The sequence below is a fragment of the Dryobates pubescens genome, unplaced genomic scaffold (genome assembly GCF_014839835.1).
Source record: "Dryobates pubescens isolate bDryPub1 unplaced genomic scaffold, bDryPub1.pri scaffold_103_arrow_ctg1, whole genome shotgun sequence".
NCBI classification, from domain to species: Eukaryota; Metazoa; Chordata; class Aves; order Piciformes; family Picidae; genus Dryobates; species Dryobates pubescens.
In genome coordinates, this window is record NW_026530694.1 from 19,502 (window position 1) to 36,246 (window position 16,745).

General features: G+C 64.3%; 1 protein-coding gene across 2 annotated transcripts in view; it reads right to left on the minus strand.

Annotated features, from left to right (window-relative positions):
• Positions 1-16,745, minus strand: part of DNM2 (dynamin 2) — a 41,141-nt gene that overhangs the window by 8,924 nt on the left and 15,472 nt on the right. Inside the window, exons 7-14 of one of the 2 annotated variants that reach the window (XM_054179304.1) lie at positions 15,396-15,538; positions 13,838-13,973; positions 13,664-13,731; positions 10,157-10,295; positions 9,299-9,385; positions 8,560-8,630; positions 4,086-4,137; positions 1,806-1,817 (exon numbers count right to left, since the gene is read on the minus strand). In XM_054179304.1, coding sequence (XP_054035279.1) covers positions 1,806-1,817; positions 4,086-4,137; positions 8,560-8,630; positions 9,299-9,385; positions 10,157-10,295; positions 13,664-13,731; positions 13,838-13,973; positions 15,396-15,538 — 708 coding nt within the window. The remainder of the gene's footprint in view (positions 1-1,805; positions 1,818-4,085; positions 4,138-8,559; positions 8,631-9,298; positions 9,386-10,156; positions 10,296-13,663; positions 13,732-13,837; positions 13,974-15,395; positions 15,539-16,745) is intronic. The other variant, XM_054179305.1, reaches the window with a different exon arrangement.

Genomic DNA, 16,745 nt, shown 5'->3' on the forward strand with positions numbered 1-16,745 from the left:
ACAGCCAGAGCTGGGCCCCAGCCCAGCAAGGTGGTGGAGGTGGGGAGGGGTCCCTGGCTGCCCCTCAGCAACCCCCCCCCCCCCCCCCCCCCCGGGCATCCTGAGGGAGAGGAAGAGCTGGGGAGGGGTCCCCAGCCCCTGCCCCAACCTGGCTGCTCCTCAGTGCCTCCCTTGGGGTCTCCTAAGGGAGAGGAAAAGCTGGGGAGGGGTCCCCAGGGAGGGGTCCCCAGGGAGGGGTCCCCAGGGAGGGGTCTCCAGCCCCTGCCCCAACCTGGCTGCTCCTCAGTGTCCCCCCTGGGGTCTCCTCTAAGGGAGAGGAGAAGCTGGGGAGGGGTCCTCAGGGAGGGGTCCCCAGCCCCTGCCCCAACCTGGCTGCTCCTCAATGCCCCCCCTGGGGTCTCCTAAGGGAGAGGAGGAGCTGGGGAGGGGTCCCAAGGGAGGGGTCCCCAGGGAGGGGTCTCCAGCCCCTGCCCCAACCTGGCTGCTCCTCAGTGCCCTCCCTGGGGTCTCCTAAGGGAGAGGAGAAGCTGGGGAGGGGTCCCCAGGGAGGGGTCCCCAGGGAGGGGTCCCCAGCCCCTGCCCCCAACCCAGCTGCCCCTCACCCCCACCCCAGGGCAGAAGCTGGCAGCCAGGGGAGCTCCAGCAGCCAGGGCAGGGCTGGGGCTGCCCCAGGGGGCTCCAGCAGGTGCCAGGCAGTGCCAGGCTGTGCCAGGCTGTGCCAGGAGCTCCCCAACAGCCAAACCTCAGCCTCAGTGCCAGCAGAGAGCAAGGGAAGGTCCCTGGGGAGGGGTCCCCCAGGCAATGCTGCCCACACCAGGGCTGTGCCAGGCCAGGCTGCTGGTGCCCCCTGTGCCCACCTGGGCATCGCTGGCTCCTCTCTACCCCCCCTCTCCCCCCTCCCAGACCGGCTCAGGACCTGCCTCAGCACCACCAGCCAGAGCCCAACCCCCACCCAGGAGCCACCAGAGCAGCCTGGGGGGAGCACAGCACCAGGACCAACCCCAGCAGGGTCACATCCTGCCCTGTGCCAGGAGGGGGCTTGGCCAAGGCCATGTGGCAGGAGCCTGAACCTCCCAGGGGGGTTGGTGCCACCAGGGGGGTTGGTGCCACCAGGGGGTTAATGCCACCAGGGGGTTAATGCCACCAGGGGGTTAGTGCCAAGGGGGTTGGTGCCACCATGAGGTTAGTACCAAGGGGTTGGTGCCACCAGGGGGTTAGTGCCAAGGGGTTAGTGCCACCAGGGAATTGGTGCCAGGGGGTTAGTGCCAGGGGGTTGGTGCCACCAGGGGGTTGGTGCCAGGAGGTTAATGCCATCAGGGGGCTAGTGCCAGGGGGTTGGTGCCAGCAGGGGGGTTAGCAATGGGCAGCCTGGGGGAGGGGGGGGGGGTTGGAGGGTTGGGGTCAGCCCACAGCAGGGCTGGGGGGCAGCAGAGGGGGCAGAGCCCAGCCAGGCCTGGGGGCAGCCAGGGATCTCAGGGATCTCTCTCAGGGATCTGATCCCAGCTGAGGGCTTCCCAAGGCCCTTCCCAAGGGATGTGGAGAAGTCAACTTCTGACCTCAGTGCTGGGGAGCAGGAGAGGTCTGGGAGAGCTTTTTGAGGTCACTTTGGGGTCTGAAAGTTCCTTTTGGGGTCCAGAATATCAATTCTGGGGTCTAGAAGATCATTTTGGGGGTCTGGAAGGTGAGGGGTTGGTGAATGTGGGGCCTGGATGATGACTTTGGGGTCTGCCAGGTGTCCTTCTGGCAGGGCCACATCCAGCACTGGCTGTTGCCTGGCAGCTCTACCCCCCCAGCTGGGTACTTACCAGAATCTCCCCCTTGGGGTGCACAAAATTAAGGGAGAGGAGGAGGGGAGGAGGGAGGAGGAGGAAAAGAAGGAGAGAAAGAGAGAGGAAGAGAGAGAGGAAGAGAGAGAGGAAGAGAGAGAGGAAGAGAGAGAGGAAGAGAGAGAGGAAGAGAGAGAGGAAGAGAGAGAGGAAGAGAGAGAGGAAGAGAGAGAGGAAGAGAGAGAGGAAGAGAGAGAGGAAGAGAGAGAGGAAGAGAGAGAGGAAGAGAGAGAGGAAGAGAGAGAGGAAGAGAGAGAGAAAGAGAGAGAGAAAGAGAGAGAGAGAGAAAGAGAGAGAGAGAGAAAGAAAGAGAGAGAAAGAGAAAGAAAGAGAAAGAGAGGGAGGAGGAGGAGGAGGAGGAGGAGGAGGAGGAGAAGGAGGAGAAGGAGGAAGAGGAGGAGGAAGAGGAGGAGGAGAAGGAGGAGGAGAAGGAGGAGGAGAAGGAGGAGGAGAAGGAGGAGGAGAAGGAGGAGGAGAAGGAGGAGGAGAAGGAGGAGGAGAAGGAGGAGGAGAAGGAGGAGGAGAAGGAGGAGGAGAAGGAGGAGGAGAAGGAGGAGGAGAAGGAGGAGGAGAAGGAGGAGGAGAAGGAGGAGGAGAAGGAGGAGGAGAAGGAGGAGGAGAAGGAGGAGGAGAAGGAGGAGGAGAAGGAGGAGGAGAAGGAGGAGGAGAAGGAGGAGGAGAAGGAGGAGGAGAAGGAGGAGGAGAAGGAGGAGGAGAAGGAGGAGGAGGAGAAGGAGGAGGAGAAAGAGGAGGAGAAGGAGGAGAAGGAGGAGGAGGAGGAGGAGAAGGAGGAGAGAAGAAACACCACCACCACCAAAGTGGTAGGAGGGGAGGAAAAAAGAGCACAAAAAATGAGGGGAGGGGGAGGGGGGAAGCAGAGAAACAGCAAAAGAAAACAGTTACATGCCATTAATTAACAGCTCAGTGTTAATCACTCATTAACGACCCTTCCACGCCAGCCAAGGCCCGGGGCAGGCTGCACAGGGCCCAGCTCCATGCACGGAGCAGCTCCAGCCCTGCTCCTCCTGCTCAGGCAGCCTGGGGGAGGGGGAGAGGGACAGGGGAGGGGGGTGGGGGGACACACAGACGGCCCCCGGGCCCTGTGCCCACCCCTGAGGACTCCCTGGGGCAGGGCTGGGCACCTCCAGCCTGGGCACCTCCAGCCTGGGCACCTCCAGCCTGGCTCTGCCCCAGCTCAGAGCCTGTGGCCACCTGGGTTGTGTCCTTCCCACCCCTGCCCCAGGGAGGGCCTCAGAGGTGGAGCTGAGTCCTTCCTGCCCTCAAATCCAGAGATGGTCCTCAGGGAAGGGTTTGGGATGGAAGGATCCCTCAGGGAATGGATTGGGATTGCAGGATCCCTTAAGGAAGGGTTTGGGATTGAGATGTCCCTCAGGGAAGGGACTGAAGGATCCCTCAGGGAAGGGTTTGGGATGGAAGGATCCCTCAGGGAAGGGTTTGGGATGGAAGGATCCCTCAGGGAATGGATTGGGATGGAAGGATCCCTCAGGGAAGGGTTTGGGACTGAAGGATCCCTCAGGGAAGGGATTGGGATTGAGATGTCCCTCAGGGAAGGGACTGAAGGATCCCTCAGGGAATGGATTGGGATTGCAGAATCCCTTAAGGAAGGGTTTGGGATTGAGATGTTCCTCAGGGAAGGGACTGAAGGATCCCTCAGGGAAGGGTTTGGGATGGAAGGATCCCTCAGGGAAGGGTTTGGGATTGAGATGTTCCTCAGGGAAGGGACTGAAGGATCCCTCAGGGAAGGGTTTGGGATGGAAGGATCCCTCAGGGAAGGGATTGGGATTGAGATGTTCCTCAGGGAAGGGACTGAAGGATCCCTCAGGGATGGGTTTGGGATGGAAGGATCCCTCAGGGAAGGGATTAGGATGGAAGGATCCCTCAGGGAAGGGATTGGGATGGAAGGATCCCTTAAGGAAGGGTTTGGGATTGAGATGTCCCTCAGGGAAGGGACTGAAGGATCCCTCAGGGAAGGGTTTGGGATGGAAGGATCCCTCAGGGAAGGGTTGGGGAGGCTCAGCTCAAACCCCGAGGAGCAAACCTGCTCCGGGGGCTGTGTCCTTCCCATCCCCAGCCCCAGGACCAATCCTCCTTGCGAGGCAGCCGCTGGGCAGCTCAGCTCCAGCCCTGCCTTCCCCCCCGAGGGAGCTGCCGAGGGGCAGCTCCCGGCGCCGGGGCCGTGCCCTTCCCGAGCCCAATCCCGGAGGAATGCGGCAGGAAGGGGCCCGGGGGCGGCCGTACCTGGTTGGGAATTGCTCTTTTCTTGTTGGCCTGAGTGTTCCTCTGCTGGGCGCTGCGGGAGACAGGGAGAGAGGCTTCAGCCCCGGGCGGGCAGCGCCCCCGGCGCCGGCAGCGCTCCGGAGCCGCCGCAGTCCCGCCCCGAAGGCTGCCGGCCGCAGCTCCACATCCAAAGGGGAAAGCCCGAATCCACAGGGAAAAGCCTCAAAGCCGAAGGGGAAAGCTCCAAATCCAAAGGGGAAAGCCTGAATCCACAGGGAAAGCTCAGAATCCAAAGGGAAAAGCTCCAAATCCAAAGGGAAAAGCTCCAAATCCATAGGGAAAGCCTCAGATCCAAAGGGGAAAGCTTCAAATACAAAGGGAAAGCTCAGAATACAAAGGGAAAAGCTCCAAATCCAAAGGGAAAGCTCAGAATCCAAAGGGAAAAGCTCCAAATCCATAGGGAAAGCCTCAGATCCAAAGGGGAAAGCCTCAAATACAAAGGGAAAGCTCAGAATCCAAAGGGAAAAGCTCCAAATCCAAAGGGAAAAGCTCCAAATCCATAGGGAAAGCCTCAGATCCAAAGGGGAAAGCTTCAAATACAAAGGGAAAGCTCAGAATACAAAGGGAAAAGCTCCAAATCCAAAGGGAAAGCTCAGAATCCAAAGGGAAAAGCTCCAAATCCATAGGGAAAGCCTCAGATCCAAAGGGGAAAGCCTCAAATACAAAGGGAAAGCTCAGAATCCAAAGGGAAAAGCTCCAAATCCAAAGGGAAAGCCTCAGATCCAAAGGGAAACGCTCCAAATCCATAGGGAAAGCCTCAGATCCAAAGGGGAAAGCCTCAAATACAAAGGGAAAGCTCAGAATCCAAAGGGAAAAGCTCTAAATCCATAGGGAAAGCCTCAGATCCAAAGGGAAAAGCTCCAAATCCAAAGGGGAAAGCCTCAAAGCCAATGGGGAAAGATCAAATCCAAAAGGAAAATCTCCAAATCCAAAGGGAAAAACTCTGAATCCAATGGGAAAAGCTCCAAATCCAAAGGGAAAGCTCAGAATCCAAAGGGAAAAGCCTCAAAGCCAAAGGGGAAAGCTCAAATCCAAAGGGAAAAGCTCCAAATCCACAGGGAAAAGCTCCAAATCCACAGGGAAAAGCCTCAAAGCCAATGGGGAAAGTCCTGGATCCAAAGGGAAAAGCCTCAAAGCCAAAGGGGAAAGATCAAATCCAAAGGGAAAGCCTGAAATCCAAAGGGAAAAGCTCCAAATCCAAAGGGAAAGTTCAGAATCCAAAGGGAAAAGCTCCAAATCCAAGGGGAAAAGCCTCAAAGCCAAGAGGAAAAGCCTCAAAGCCAAGGGGGAGAGCTCTGAATCCAATGGGAAAAGCTCCAAATCCATAGGGAAAGCCTCAGATCCAAAGGGAAAGCTCAAAAAATCCAAAGGGAAAAGCTCCAAATCCAAGGGGAAAAGCCTCAAATCCATAGGGAAAGCCTCAGATCCAAAGGGGAAAGCTCTGAATCCAAAGGGAAAAGCCTCAAATCCATAGGGAAAAGCCTCAGATCCAAAGGGAAAAGCCCCAGCAGGAAGCAGCAGGGCTCAGGGGCTGCCAGCAGAGGAGCCCCGGGGCTGGGAGCCGGCAGGGGGCCAGGAGCCTCCCCAGGGAGCTTCCCAGAAGCCTCTCCAGGAGCCTCCCCAGGGAGATTCCCCAGGGAGCTTCTCCAGGGAGATTCCCAGGAGCTTCTCCAGGGAGATTCCCAGGAGCTTCCCCAGGAACCTCCCCAGGAGCTTCCCCAAGGAGCTTCCCCAGGAAGCTTCCCAAGAGCCTCCCCAGGAACCTCCCCAGGGAGATTCCCAGGAGCTTCCCCAGGAGCCTCCCCAGGGAGATTCCCAGGGAGCTTCCCAGGAACCTCCCCAGGAAGCTTCCCAGCCCCTTCCCACCTCAGCATTCCAGAGGGATGCAGCTGGAAGGTGCAGGAGGGAAAGGCTAAGCCCCAGCAGCAGCACTGCCGATTCCCGAGGGACTCCTGCAGCACTGCTGAGGATTCCCAAGGGATTTCCCTGGTGCTGATCGATTCCCAAGGGATTTCCCTGGTGCTGATCGATTCCCAAGGGATTCTGTGGGGCAGCCCAGCCCAGCCCTGCGCCCTGCAGGCAGCCCCGGGCCGGCCCCAGCAGGATTCCCTCTCCAGCAGCAGGCTCCAGGTGCCCAGCCCGGAGCCGCAGAGGTACCTGAGGCCTGTCCTGAGCCGGGCCCGGAGCGGGAATCAGAGCAGGAACAGCCTTGGGAACACGCCGGGAACGGCCCCGGGAGCGGCCCCGGGAGCGGCACAGCACAGCACACAACGGCGGAGGGGGAGGGGCGCGGAGGGGGAGGGGCTGGGGGCGGCGCTGGGCCGGAGGGGGAAGGGGCTGGTGGGGCTGGACGGAGCCCCAGGGGGAGGAAGGTGCTGGTGGGGCTGGATTGAGCCCCAGGGGGAGGAAGGTGCTGGTGGGGAAGGTGCTGGTGGGGCTGGATTGAGCCCCAGGGGGAGGAAGGTGCTGGTGGGGAAGGTGCTGGTGGAGCTGGAGTGAGCCCCAGGGGGAGGAAGGTGCTGGTGGTGCAGGATTTAGCCCCAGGGGCAGGAAGGTGCTGGTGGGGCAGGATTGAGCCCCAGGGAGAGGAAGGTGCTGGTGGTGCAGGATTGAGCCCCAGGGGGAGGAAGGTGCTGGTGGGGCTGGAGTGAGCCCCAGGGGGAGGAAGGTGCTGGTGGGGCTGGAGTGAGCCCCAGGGGGAGGAAGGTGATGGTGGGGCTGGAGTGAGCCCCAGGGGGAGGAAGGTGCTGGTGGGGAAGGTGCTGGTGGAGCTGGACTGAGCCCCAGGGGGAGGAAGGCGCTGGTGGAGCTGGACTGAGCCCCAGGGGGAGGAAGGTGCTGGTGGTGCAGGATTGAGCCCCAGGGGGAGGAAGGTGCTGGTGGGGAAGGTGCTGGTGGTGCAGGATTGAGCCCCAGGGGGAGGAAGGTGCTGGTGGTGCAGGATTGAGCCCCAGGGGGAGGAAGGTGCTGGTGGGGAAGGTGCTGGTGGGGCTGGACTGAGCCCCAGGGGGAGGAAGGTGCTGGTGGTGCAGGATTGAGCCCCATGGGGAGGAAGGTGCTGGTGGGGAAGGTGCTGGTGGTGCTGCTGGGTTCTACTCCATGGTGCAGGGGGAAGGTGGTGCTGGATGTGACCCCAGGCTGGTCCTGGCCAGGCTCGGGGCGGGGAGGGGGGAGGGGGGGGTTGCCTTTGGGGCTGGGGCCACATCCTGCCTGTGCTGAGCACCCCTCCAGCCCGGGGCCACACGCAGCCAGCCCAGCCCCAGCTGCTCTGCAAAGCACAACTCCAGCAGCAGCCAAGCGCGGAGCAGCTCCTGGCGGGGGGGCCCGGGGGGGCCCTGGGGGTGCAGAAGCAAGGGGGGGGAGGGGTTGGCACCGCCCCCCCCTCCCCAGGCCATGCTGCAGGTACCCACCCGGTGCCAAGGTGCTGCTGCTGCTCTGTGTAACAGCTGGGGGCAGGGCCAGGGGCAGGCACCCGGCCGGGAGGGAGGAGGAAGGAAAAACAGGAGAGAGGTTAGGAGAGAGCAGCCCAGAGCCCGGGGGAGAGAGGAGAGACCAGAGAGTGGGAAAGGAGGAAGACAGCAGGAGGAGGAGGAGGAGGAGAAGGAGGAGGAGGAGGAGAAGTAGGGAGAGAAGGAGAAGAGGAGGAGGAGGAGAAAAGGAGAAGGAGGAGGGAGAGGAGGAGGAAAAAGAGGAGAAGTAGGGAGAGAAGGAGAAGAGGAGGAGGAGGAGAAGGAGGAGGAGGAGGAGGAGAAGGAGGAGGAGGAGGAGGAGGAGGAGAAGGAGGAGAAGAAGGAGAAGAAAGAGGAGGAGGAGGAGGAGGAGGAGGAGGAGGAGAAGGAGGAGAAGAAGGAGAAGAAGGAGGAGGAGGAGGAGGAGGAGAAGGAGGAGGAGAAGGAGGAAGAGAAGGAGGAGGAGAAGGAGGAGGAGAAGGAGGAGGAGAAGGAGGAGGAGAAGGAGGAGGAGAAGGAGGAGGAGAAGGAGGAGGAGGAGAAGGAGGAGGAGAAGGAGGAGGAGAAGGAGAAGGAGAAGGAGGAGGAGGAGAAGGAGGAGGAGAAGGAGGAGGAGGAGGAGGAGGAGGAGGAGGAGGAGAAGGAGAAGGAGAAGGAGAAGGAGAAGGAGAAGGAGAAGGAGAAGGAGAAGGAGAAAGAGGAGGGAGAGGAGAAAGGACAAAGAAGAAAGAGGAGGAGAAGGAGGAGGAGCAGCAGGAAGAGAAGAAAGGAGAAGGAAGAGTAGGAGAAGGAGAAATGGAAGGAGAATGAGGAAGAGAAAGAGGAGGAGCTGGAGATGGGAAGTGAGTGGTGGGGATGGGAACAGGGACCTGGGGGGGGGGATGGGAGCAGGGACCTGGGTGGGGGATGGGAGCAGGGGCCTGGAGGGGGGGTGGCAGCAGGGACCTGGGGGGGGCTGCAGCAGCCAGCCCCTGCTGGGCACTCACTTGGCAAAGCCAATGAAGTCCTCGTGGTTGGTGTTGATGTAGGAGAGTTCGATGTCGATCAGCAGCAGGATCTGCAGGGAGCCACCACAAACCCTCCTGGCACCTGCCCTGGCACCTGCCCTGGCACCTGCCCTGGCACCCCCCCAGCCCCTGCAGGCTGCAGCCTCGGGGCCAGGGCAGCTGCCAAGTGCCCAGGGGCAAGTGCCCAGTGCGGGTGGAGAGGAGCTGGCAGTGCCCCGGTGACCACCAGCAGCCATGGTGTGGGCACCAGACCTCTCACCCTGAGGGCTGGCACCAGAGGAGCCAACCTGGAGGTGCCCCCAGGGCAAGGCTGAGCTTGGCCAGGAGCAGAGCTGTTGCTCCCTGCAGGGCTGTGCCAGGCCTGTGCCAGGCTGCCCAGGGGCAGTGCTTGCAGCGCCCAGCCCTGGAAGGGTCTCCAAGCCCTGAGTGCCAGGGGCTGCTGGTGGTGCCCTGGGGCAGTGCTGGGGGTCAGTGGATGCCCTCCATGCCCCTCTCCAACCCATGCCCTGCCCTGGGGGTGCCCACTCAGGAGCCCCTGTGGGGCTCCTGAACACCTCGAGGTCAGCCCCGGGGTCAGCGCTGCCCAGGCAGGAGCTGCTGGGGGGTGCCAGCAGCGGCAGCCTGGGCACCAGCAGGGGGTTGGGCAGGGCTGGCACTGCCCTCCAAGCCAGCTGGAGGCCTGGAGAGGTCCTCCTGGCACCCTGGAGCTGGTCCTCACCTGGTCCTTGGTCCTGCCCTCGCGCTCCCGGATGTGGGTGGTGACGATGCGCTCCGTCTCCTCCCGCAGCCGTGGGTAGGAGCCCAGCTGGCATCAAGAGGGGCACAGCTGGGCAAGGGGCCCTTGCAGACGTGCCCCTGGCAGCCCCCAGCCCCACTGTGCCCGTGAGACCCCCTGCAGACGTGCCCCTGGCGGCCCCCAGCCCCACCACGGCCGTGGGACAGCTGCCAAGGGGGACTGGCACAGGGGCACCAAGCCCCAGGCCTGCTGAGGCTGCCCAGTGCTGAGGGCCTGTGCCCACTTCTGGGGGGCTTGTGCCCAATTCTGGGCTGATCCCTCCCCTGATGATCCCCAAGGCCAGAGGGCAGGGTCCAGGCTGGGAGCCCCAGGAGCACCCCAAGGTCACTGCCAGCTTTGGGGTCTGCTGCTGCCTGGGGCCTGCTGGCCAGCCTGGGCCCAGGCCAGGGCCCTCCCTGGTACAGGCAGAGCCTGAGTGGTGCAGGCAGGGCCTTAGAGGTACAGGCAAGGCCTCAGGGGTGCAGGCAGGGCCTCAGGGGTGCAGGCAGGGCCTTAGTGGTGCAGGCAGCGCCTCAGAGGTGCAGGCAGGGCCTTAGAGGTACAGGCAGGGCCTCAGGGGTGCAGGCAAGGCCTCAGGGGTACAGGCAGGGCCTCAGGGGTGCAGGCAGCACCTTAGGGGTGCAGGCAGGGCCTCAGGGGTGCAGGCAGGGCCTTAGAGGTGCAGGCAGGGCCTCAGGGGTGCAGGCAGCACCTTAGGGGTGCAGGCAGGGCCTCGGGGGTGCAGGCAGGGCCTCAGGGGTGCAGGCAGGGCCCTGCTGGTGCCTGAGTGGTGCTGAGTACCTTGGAGGTGCACTGCCTGACGGTGTTGATCAGCTCCTGGATCACCAGATCCACACACTTGAGGCAGGGCTCCTTCAGCTTCACCACCTGCTTCTTGACGATGGCCTCGAAGGCCAGGTCCGGGGTGAAGAGCCCTGTCCTGGGGGGCAGGGAGGGCACCAGAGGGGGCACATCAGCCTGAGGGCACCCTGCTGCCCACCCAGCCCTGCAGGTGTGCCCCTGGCAGCCCCCAGCCCAACCCTGGCCAGGAGAGCCCCTGGAGACCCAGCAGAGATTCCCATCCCACGTTCCCCTGGAGGCAGTCAGGGCCTGGACCCAAGCAGGGCCTGGATCCAAGCAGGGCCTGGACCCAAGCAGGGCCTGGACCCAAGCAGGGCCTGGACCCAAGCAGGACCTGGACCCAAGCAAGACCTGGATCCAAGCAAGACCTGGATCCAAGCAGGGCCTGACCCAGGCAAGGCCTGATCCAAGCAGGACCTGACCCAAGCAGGGCCTGGATCCAAGCAGGGCCTGGACCCCAGCAGGGCCTGACCCCAGCAGGGCCTGACCCCAGCAGGGCCTGGATCCAAGCAGGGCCTGACCCAAGCAGGACCTGACCCAAGCAGGGCCTGGATCCAAGCAGGGCCTGGACCCCAGCAGGGCCTGACCCCAGCAGGGCCTGACCCCAGCAGGGCCTGGATCCAAGCAGGGCCTGGATGCAAGCAGGGCCTGGATCCATGCAGGGCCTGACCCAAGCAGGGCCTGGACCCAAGCAGGGCCTTACCCAAGCAGGGCCTGGATCCCAGCAGGGCCTGGGCCCAAGCAGGGCCTGATCCAAGCAGGGCCTGGACCCAGGCAGGGCCTGGACCCAAGCAGGACCTGGACCCAAGCAGGACCTGGATCCAAGCAGGGCCTGGACCCAAGCAGGGCCTGACCCAAGCAGGACCTGGATCCAAGCAGGACCTGACCCAAGCAGGACCTGACCCAAGCAGGACCTGGACCCAAGCAGGACCTGACCCAAGCAGGGCCTGACCCAAGCAGGGCCTGGACCCAAGCAGGACCTGACCCAAGCAGGGCCTGACCCAAGCAGGGCCTGGACCCAAGCAGGGCCTGACCCAAGCAGGGCCTGGACCCAAGCAGGACCTGGACCCAAGCAGGACCTGGACCCAAGCAGGGCCTGACCCAAGCAGGACCTGGATCCAAGCAGGACCTGACCCAAGCAGGACCTGACCCAAGCAGGACCTGGACCCAAGCAGGACCTGACCCAAGCAGGGCCTGGACCCAAGCAGGACCTGACCCAAGCAGGGCCTGGACCCAAGCAGGGCCTGATCCAAGCAGAACCTGACCCAAGCAGGGCCTGGACCCAAGCAGGACCTGGACCCAAGCAGGGCCTGGACCCAAGCAGGACCTGGACCCAAGCAGGACCTGGACCCAAGCAGGGCCTGACCCAAGCAGGACCTGGATCCAAGCAGGACCTGACCCAAGCAGGACCTGGATCCAAGCAGGGCCTGGACCCAAGCAGGGCCTGGACCCAAGCAGGGCCTGACCCAAGCAGGGCCTGGATCCAAGCAGGGCCTGGATCCAAGCAGGGCCTGGGCCCAAGCAGGGCCTGGACCCAAGCAGGGCCTGGACCCAAGCAGGGCCTGGACCCAAGCAGGGCCTGACCCAAGCAGGGCCTGACCCAAGCAGGACCTGGATCCAAGCAGGGCCTGACCCAAGCAGGGCCTGGACCCAAGCAGGGCCTGGACCCAAGCAGGGCCTGGGCCCAAGCAGGGCCTGGACCCAAGCAGGACCTAGACCCAAGCAGGACCTAGACCCAAGCAGGACCTGGACCCAAGCAGGGCCTGGACCCAAGCAGGGCCTGGACCCAAGCAGGGCCTGGACCCAAGCAGGGCCTGACCCAAGCAGGGCCTGGACCCAAGCAGGGCCTGGACCCAAGCTGGGCCTGACCCAAGCAGGGCCTGACCCAGGCAAGACCTGACCCAAGCAGGGCCTGGACCCAAGCAGGGCCTGACCCAAGCAGGGCCTGATCCAAGCAGGGCCTGACCCAAGCAGAACCTGACCCAAGCAGGGCCTGGACCCAAGCAGGGCCTGACCCAAACAGGACCTGGACCCAAGCAGGGCCTGACCCAGGCAGGGCCTGGACCCAGGCAGGGCCTGACCCAAGCAGGGCCTGACCCAAACAGGACCTGACCCAAGCAGGGCCTGACCCAAGCAGGGCCTGGATCCCAGCAGGGCCTGACCCAAGCAGGGCCTGGACCCAAGCAGGACCTGGACCCAAGCAGGACCTGGACCCAAGCAGGACCTGGATCCAAGCAGGACCTGGATCCAAGCAGGACCTGGATCCAAGCAGGGCCTGACCCAGGCAAGGCCTGATCCAAGCAGGACCTGGACCCAAGGAGGACCTGGATCCAAGCAGGGCCTGACCCAAGCAGGGCCTGACCCAAGCAGGGCCTGGACCCAAGCAGGGCCTGGACCCAAGCAGGACCTGGATGCAAGCAGGACCTGGATGCAAGCAGGACCTGGACCCAAGCAGGGCCTGATCCAAGCAGGGCCTGACCCAAGCAGGGCCTGACCCAAGCAGGGCCTGACCCAAGCAGGGCCTGGATCCATGCAGGGCCTGACCCAAGCAGGGCCTGGACCCAAGCAGGGCCTGACCCAAGCAGGGCCTGACCCAAGCAGGGCCTGGACCCAAGCAGGGCCTGGACCCAAGCAGGGCCTGGACCCAAGCAGGGCCTGACCCAAGCAGGGCCTGGACCCAAGCAGGGCCTGACCCAAGCTGGGCCTGGACCCAAGCAGGGCCTGGACCCAAGCAGGGCCTGGATCCCAGCAGGGCCTGACCCAGGCAGGGCCTGGACCCAGGCAGGGCCTGGACCCAAGCAGGGCCTGACCCAAGCAGGGCCTGGACCCAAGCAGGGCCTGACCCAAGCAGGGCCTGGACCCAAGCAGGGCCTGACCCAAGCAGGGCCTGGACCCAAGCAGGACCTGGACCCAAGCAGGACCTGGATCCCAGCAGGGCCTGGACCCAAGCAGGGCCTGGACCCAAGCAGGACCTGACCCAAGCAGGACCTGGATCCCAGCAGGGCCTGACCCAAGCAGGGCCTGACCCAAGCAGGGCCTGACCCAAGCAGGACCTGGACCCAAGCAGGGCCTGGACCCAAGCAGGGCCTGGATCCAAGCAGGACCTGGATCCAAGCAGGGCCTGGATCCAAGCCGGGCCTGACCCAAGCAGGACCTGGATCCCAGCAGGGCCTGGATCCCAGCAGGGCCTGACCCAAGCAGGACCTGGACCCAAGCAGGACCTGGATCCCAGCAGGGCCTGACCCAAGCAGGGCCTGACCCAGGCAAGACCTGGACCCAAGCAGGGCCTGGACCCAAGCAGGACCTGGACCCAAGCAGGGCCTGGACCCAAGCAAGACCTGGATCCCAGCAGGGCCTGGCTCCCTATGGAGCTGTCCCTCAGCCTCCCTCTCCCCCTCCCTCTCCCTCCCCCTCCCCCTGCCCTGCTGACCCCCCCCAGGGCCTTGCCTGACGCCGTGGATGTTCTTGATGGCGTAGCTGATCTCCCTCCTCAGGTCCTTCTCATCAAACTCCATCTGCAGGCCCAGCAGAGAGGGCTGAGCTCCAGCTCCCTGCCAGGCTGTGCCAACCCTCCCCGCCCCAGGGCTGGGCACCCCCCCCCTCCCCCCCCCAGGGCCTCACCTTGACCAGCTCGAAGGGGAACCTCTCGTGGAAGATGCGGTTGATGCGGGCCCCCCCCGACAGCTCCAGGGTGTCCACCTGGTCCCCAGAGCCCTCAATGCGCTTCTCAAAGTCCACCCCGAACTGCTGCACCATCCTGGGGGGCACAGGGGGCATGGGGAGGGCAGGGAGGGGGCAGCCAGGGCGTGGGGAGGGCAGGGAGGGGGCAGCCGGGGCACTGCCGCCGCCCCGCCAGAGCTGCTGCTGCAGCTGGGGAAGAGCTCTGCCAGTGCCAGCCCCTGGGGCACCAACCCCCTCCTCAGTGCCACCTCTAGGGCACCAAACCCCTTTAGGGCACCAACTCCCTCCTCAGTGCCACCCCTGGGGCACCAAACCCCTCTAGGGCACCAACCCCCTCCTCAGTGCCACCTCTAGGGCACCAACCCCTTCTCCAGTGCCACCCCTGGGGCACCAACCCCCTGCTCAGTGCCACCCCTGGGGCACCAACCCCTTGTCCAGTGCCACCCCCGGGGCACCAACCCCCTGCTCAGTGCCACCCCTGGGGTACCAACCCCCTGCTCAGTGCCACCCCTGGGGCACCAAACCCCTCTAGGGCACCAACTCCCTCCTCAGTGCCACCCCTGGGGCACCAACCCCCTCCTCAGTGCCACCTCTAGGGCACCAAACCCCTTTAGGGCACCAACTCCCTCCTCAGTGCCACCTCTATGGCACCAACCCCCTCCTCAGTGCCACCTCTAGGGCACCAAACCCCTTTAGGACACCAACCCCCTCCTCAGTGCCACCCCTGGGGCACCAAACCCCTCTAGGGCACCAACTCCCTCCTCAGTGCCACCTCTAGGGCACCAACCCCCTCCTCAGTGCCACCTCTGGGGCACCAAACCCCTCTAGGGCACCAACTCCCTCCTCAGTGCCACCCCTGGGGCACCAACCCCTTGTCCAGTGCCACCCCTGGGGCACCAGCCCCCTGCTCAGTGCCACCCCTGGGGCACCAACCCCTTGTCCAGTGCCACCCCCGGGGCACCAACCCTCTGCTCAGTGCCACCCCTGGGGTACCAACCCCCTGCTCAGTGCCACCCTTGGGGCACCAAACCCCTCTAGGGCACCAACTCCCTCCTCAGTGCCACCCCTGGGGCACCAACCCCCTGCTCAGTGCCACCCTTGGGGCACCAAACCCCTCTAGGGCACCAACTTCCTCCTCAGTGCCAGCCCTGGGGCACCAAACCCCTCTAGGGCACCAACTCCCTCCTCAGTGCCACCCCTAGGGCACCAACCCCTTCTCCAGTGCCACCCCTGGGGCACCAACCCCTTCTCCAGTGCCACCCCTGGGGCACCAGCCCCCTCCCCAGTGCCAGCTCCCAGCGCGGGGCGGGGGGGTGCAGCAGTGTGTGTGTGCAGTTTGCTCTCCCCCCGCCAGGGGGCAGCAGAGGCGAAGCTGCTGCCGCGACGCCGCTGGAGGGGAAGGGGCGCCCGGGGGGGGGTGCCCGGAGGGGTGCCCGGGGGAGGGGTGCCCGGGGGAGGGGTGCCCGGGCAGGGGGCACCTACTGCAGGGGGCACCTACTGCAGCAGGGCTTTGGTCTTGCGGGTGGGGTCGTCGGGGCGGAAGTTCTTGAACTCCTCCACCTCCTTCTCCAGCGACAGCAGCTGGCTCTGCAGCTTGCTGCGCAGCGCCGGCAGCGTCTCCCGGATGTGGTTGGTCAGTTGCTGCCGGGGGAGGGGGCGCAGGGCACCGAGGGGCTCAGACCCCGGCCCCCGCCCGGCAGCCCCCGGCCCCCGCCCGGCAGCCCCCGGCCCGGCCCCCTGCGCTCCAGCCGCGACCCCCTCCCAGCTCCCTCAGCTGCTTCTTGCTTCTCCAGCCCTTTCCCCTCACCTCCTCCAGACCCTTCCCCTCCAGACCCTTCCCTTCCAGACCCTTCCCCTCCAGACCCTTCCCCTCCAGACCCTTCCCCTCACCTCCTCCAGACCCTTCCCCTCCAGACCCTTCCCCTTCTCCTCCAGACCCTTCCCCCCCTCTTCTCCTCCAGACCCTTCCCCTCCTCACCCTTCCCCTCCAGACCCTTCCCCTTCTCCTCCAGCCCCTTCCCCTCCTCACCCTTCCCCTCCAGACCCTTCCCCTTCTGACCCTTCCCCTCCAGACCCTTCCCCTCCAGACTTTTCCCCTCCAGACCCTTCCCCTTCTCCTCCAGACCCTTCCCCTCCTCACCCTTCCCCTCCAGACCCTTCCCCTCCAGACCCTTCCCCTCGCCTCCTCCAGACCCTTCCCCTCCAGACCCTTCCCCTCCAGACCCTTCCCCTCCTCCTCCAGCCCCTTCCCCTCCTCACCCTTCCCCTCCAGACCCTTCCCCTTCTGACCCTTCCCCTCGCCTCCTCCAGACCCTTCCCCTTCTGACCCTTCCCCTCCAGACCCTTCCCCTCGCCTCCTCCAGACCCTTCCCCTCCAGACCCTTCCCCTCCAGACCCTTCCCCTTCTCCTCCAGCCCCTTCCCCTCCTCACCCTTCCCCTCCAGACCCTTCCCCTTCTGACCCTTCCCCTCGCCTCCTCCAGACCCTTCCCCTCCAGACCCTTCCCCTTCTCCTCCAGACCCTTCCCCCCCTCACCCTTCTCCTCCAGACCCTTCCCCCCCTCACCCTTCTCCTCCAGACCCTTCTCCCCCTCACCCTTCTCCTCCAGACCCTTCCCCCCCTCACCCTTCTCCTCCAGACCCTTCTCCTCCAGACCCTTCCCCTCCTCACCCTTCCCCTTCTGACCCTTCCCCTCCTCACCCTTCCCCTCCTTCCCCTCCTGACCCTTCCCCTCCTTCCCCTTGCCTTCTCCAGACCCTTTCCCTCCTCACCCTTCCCCTCCAGCCCCTTCCCCTTCTGACCCTTCCCCTCCAGCCCCTTCCCCTTGCCTCCTCCAGACCCTTCCCCG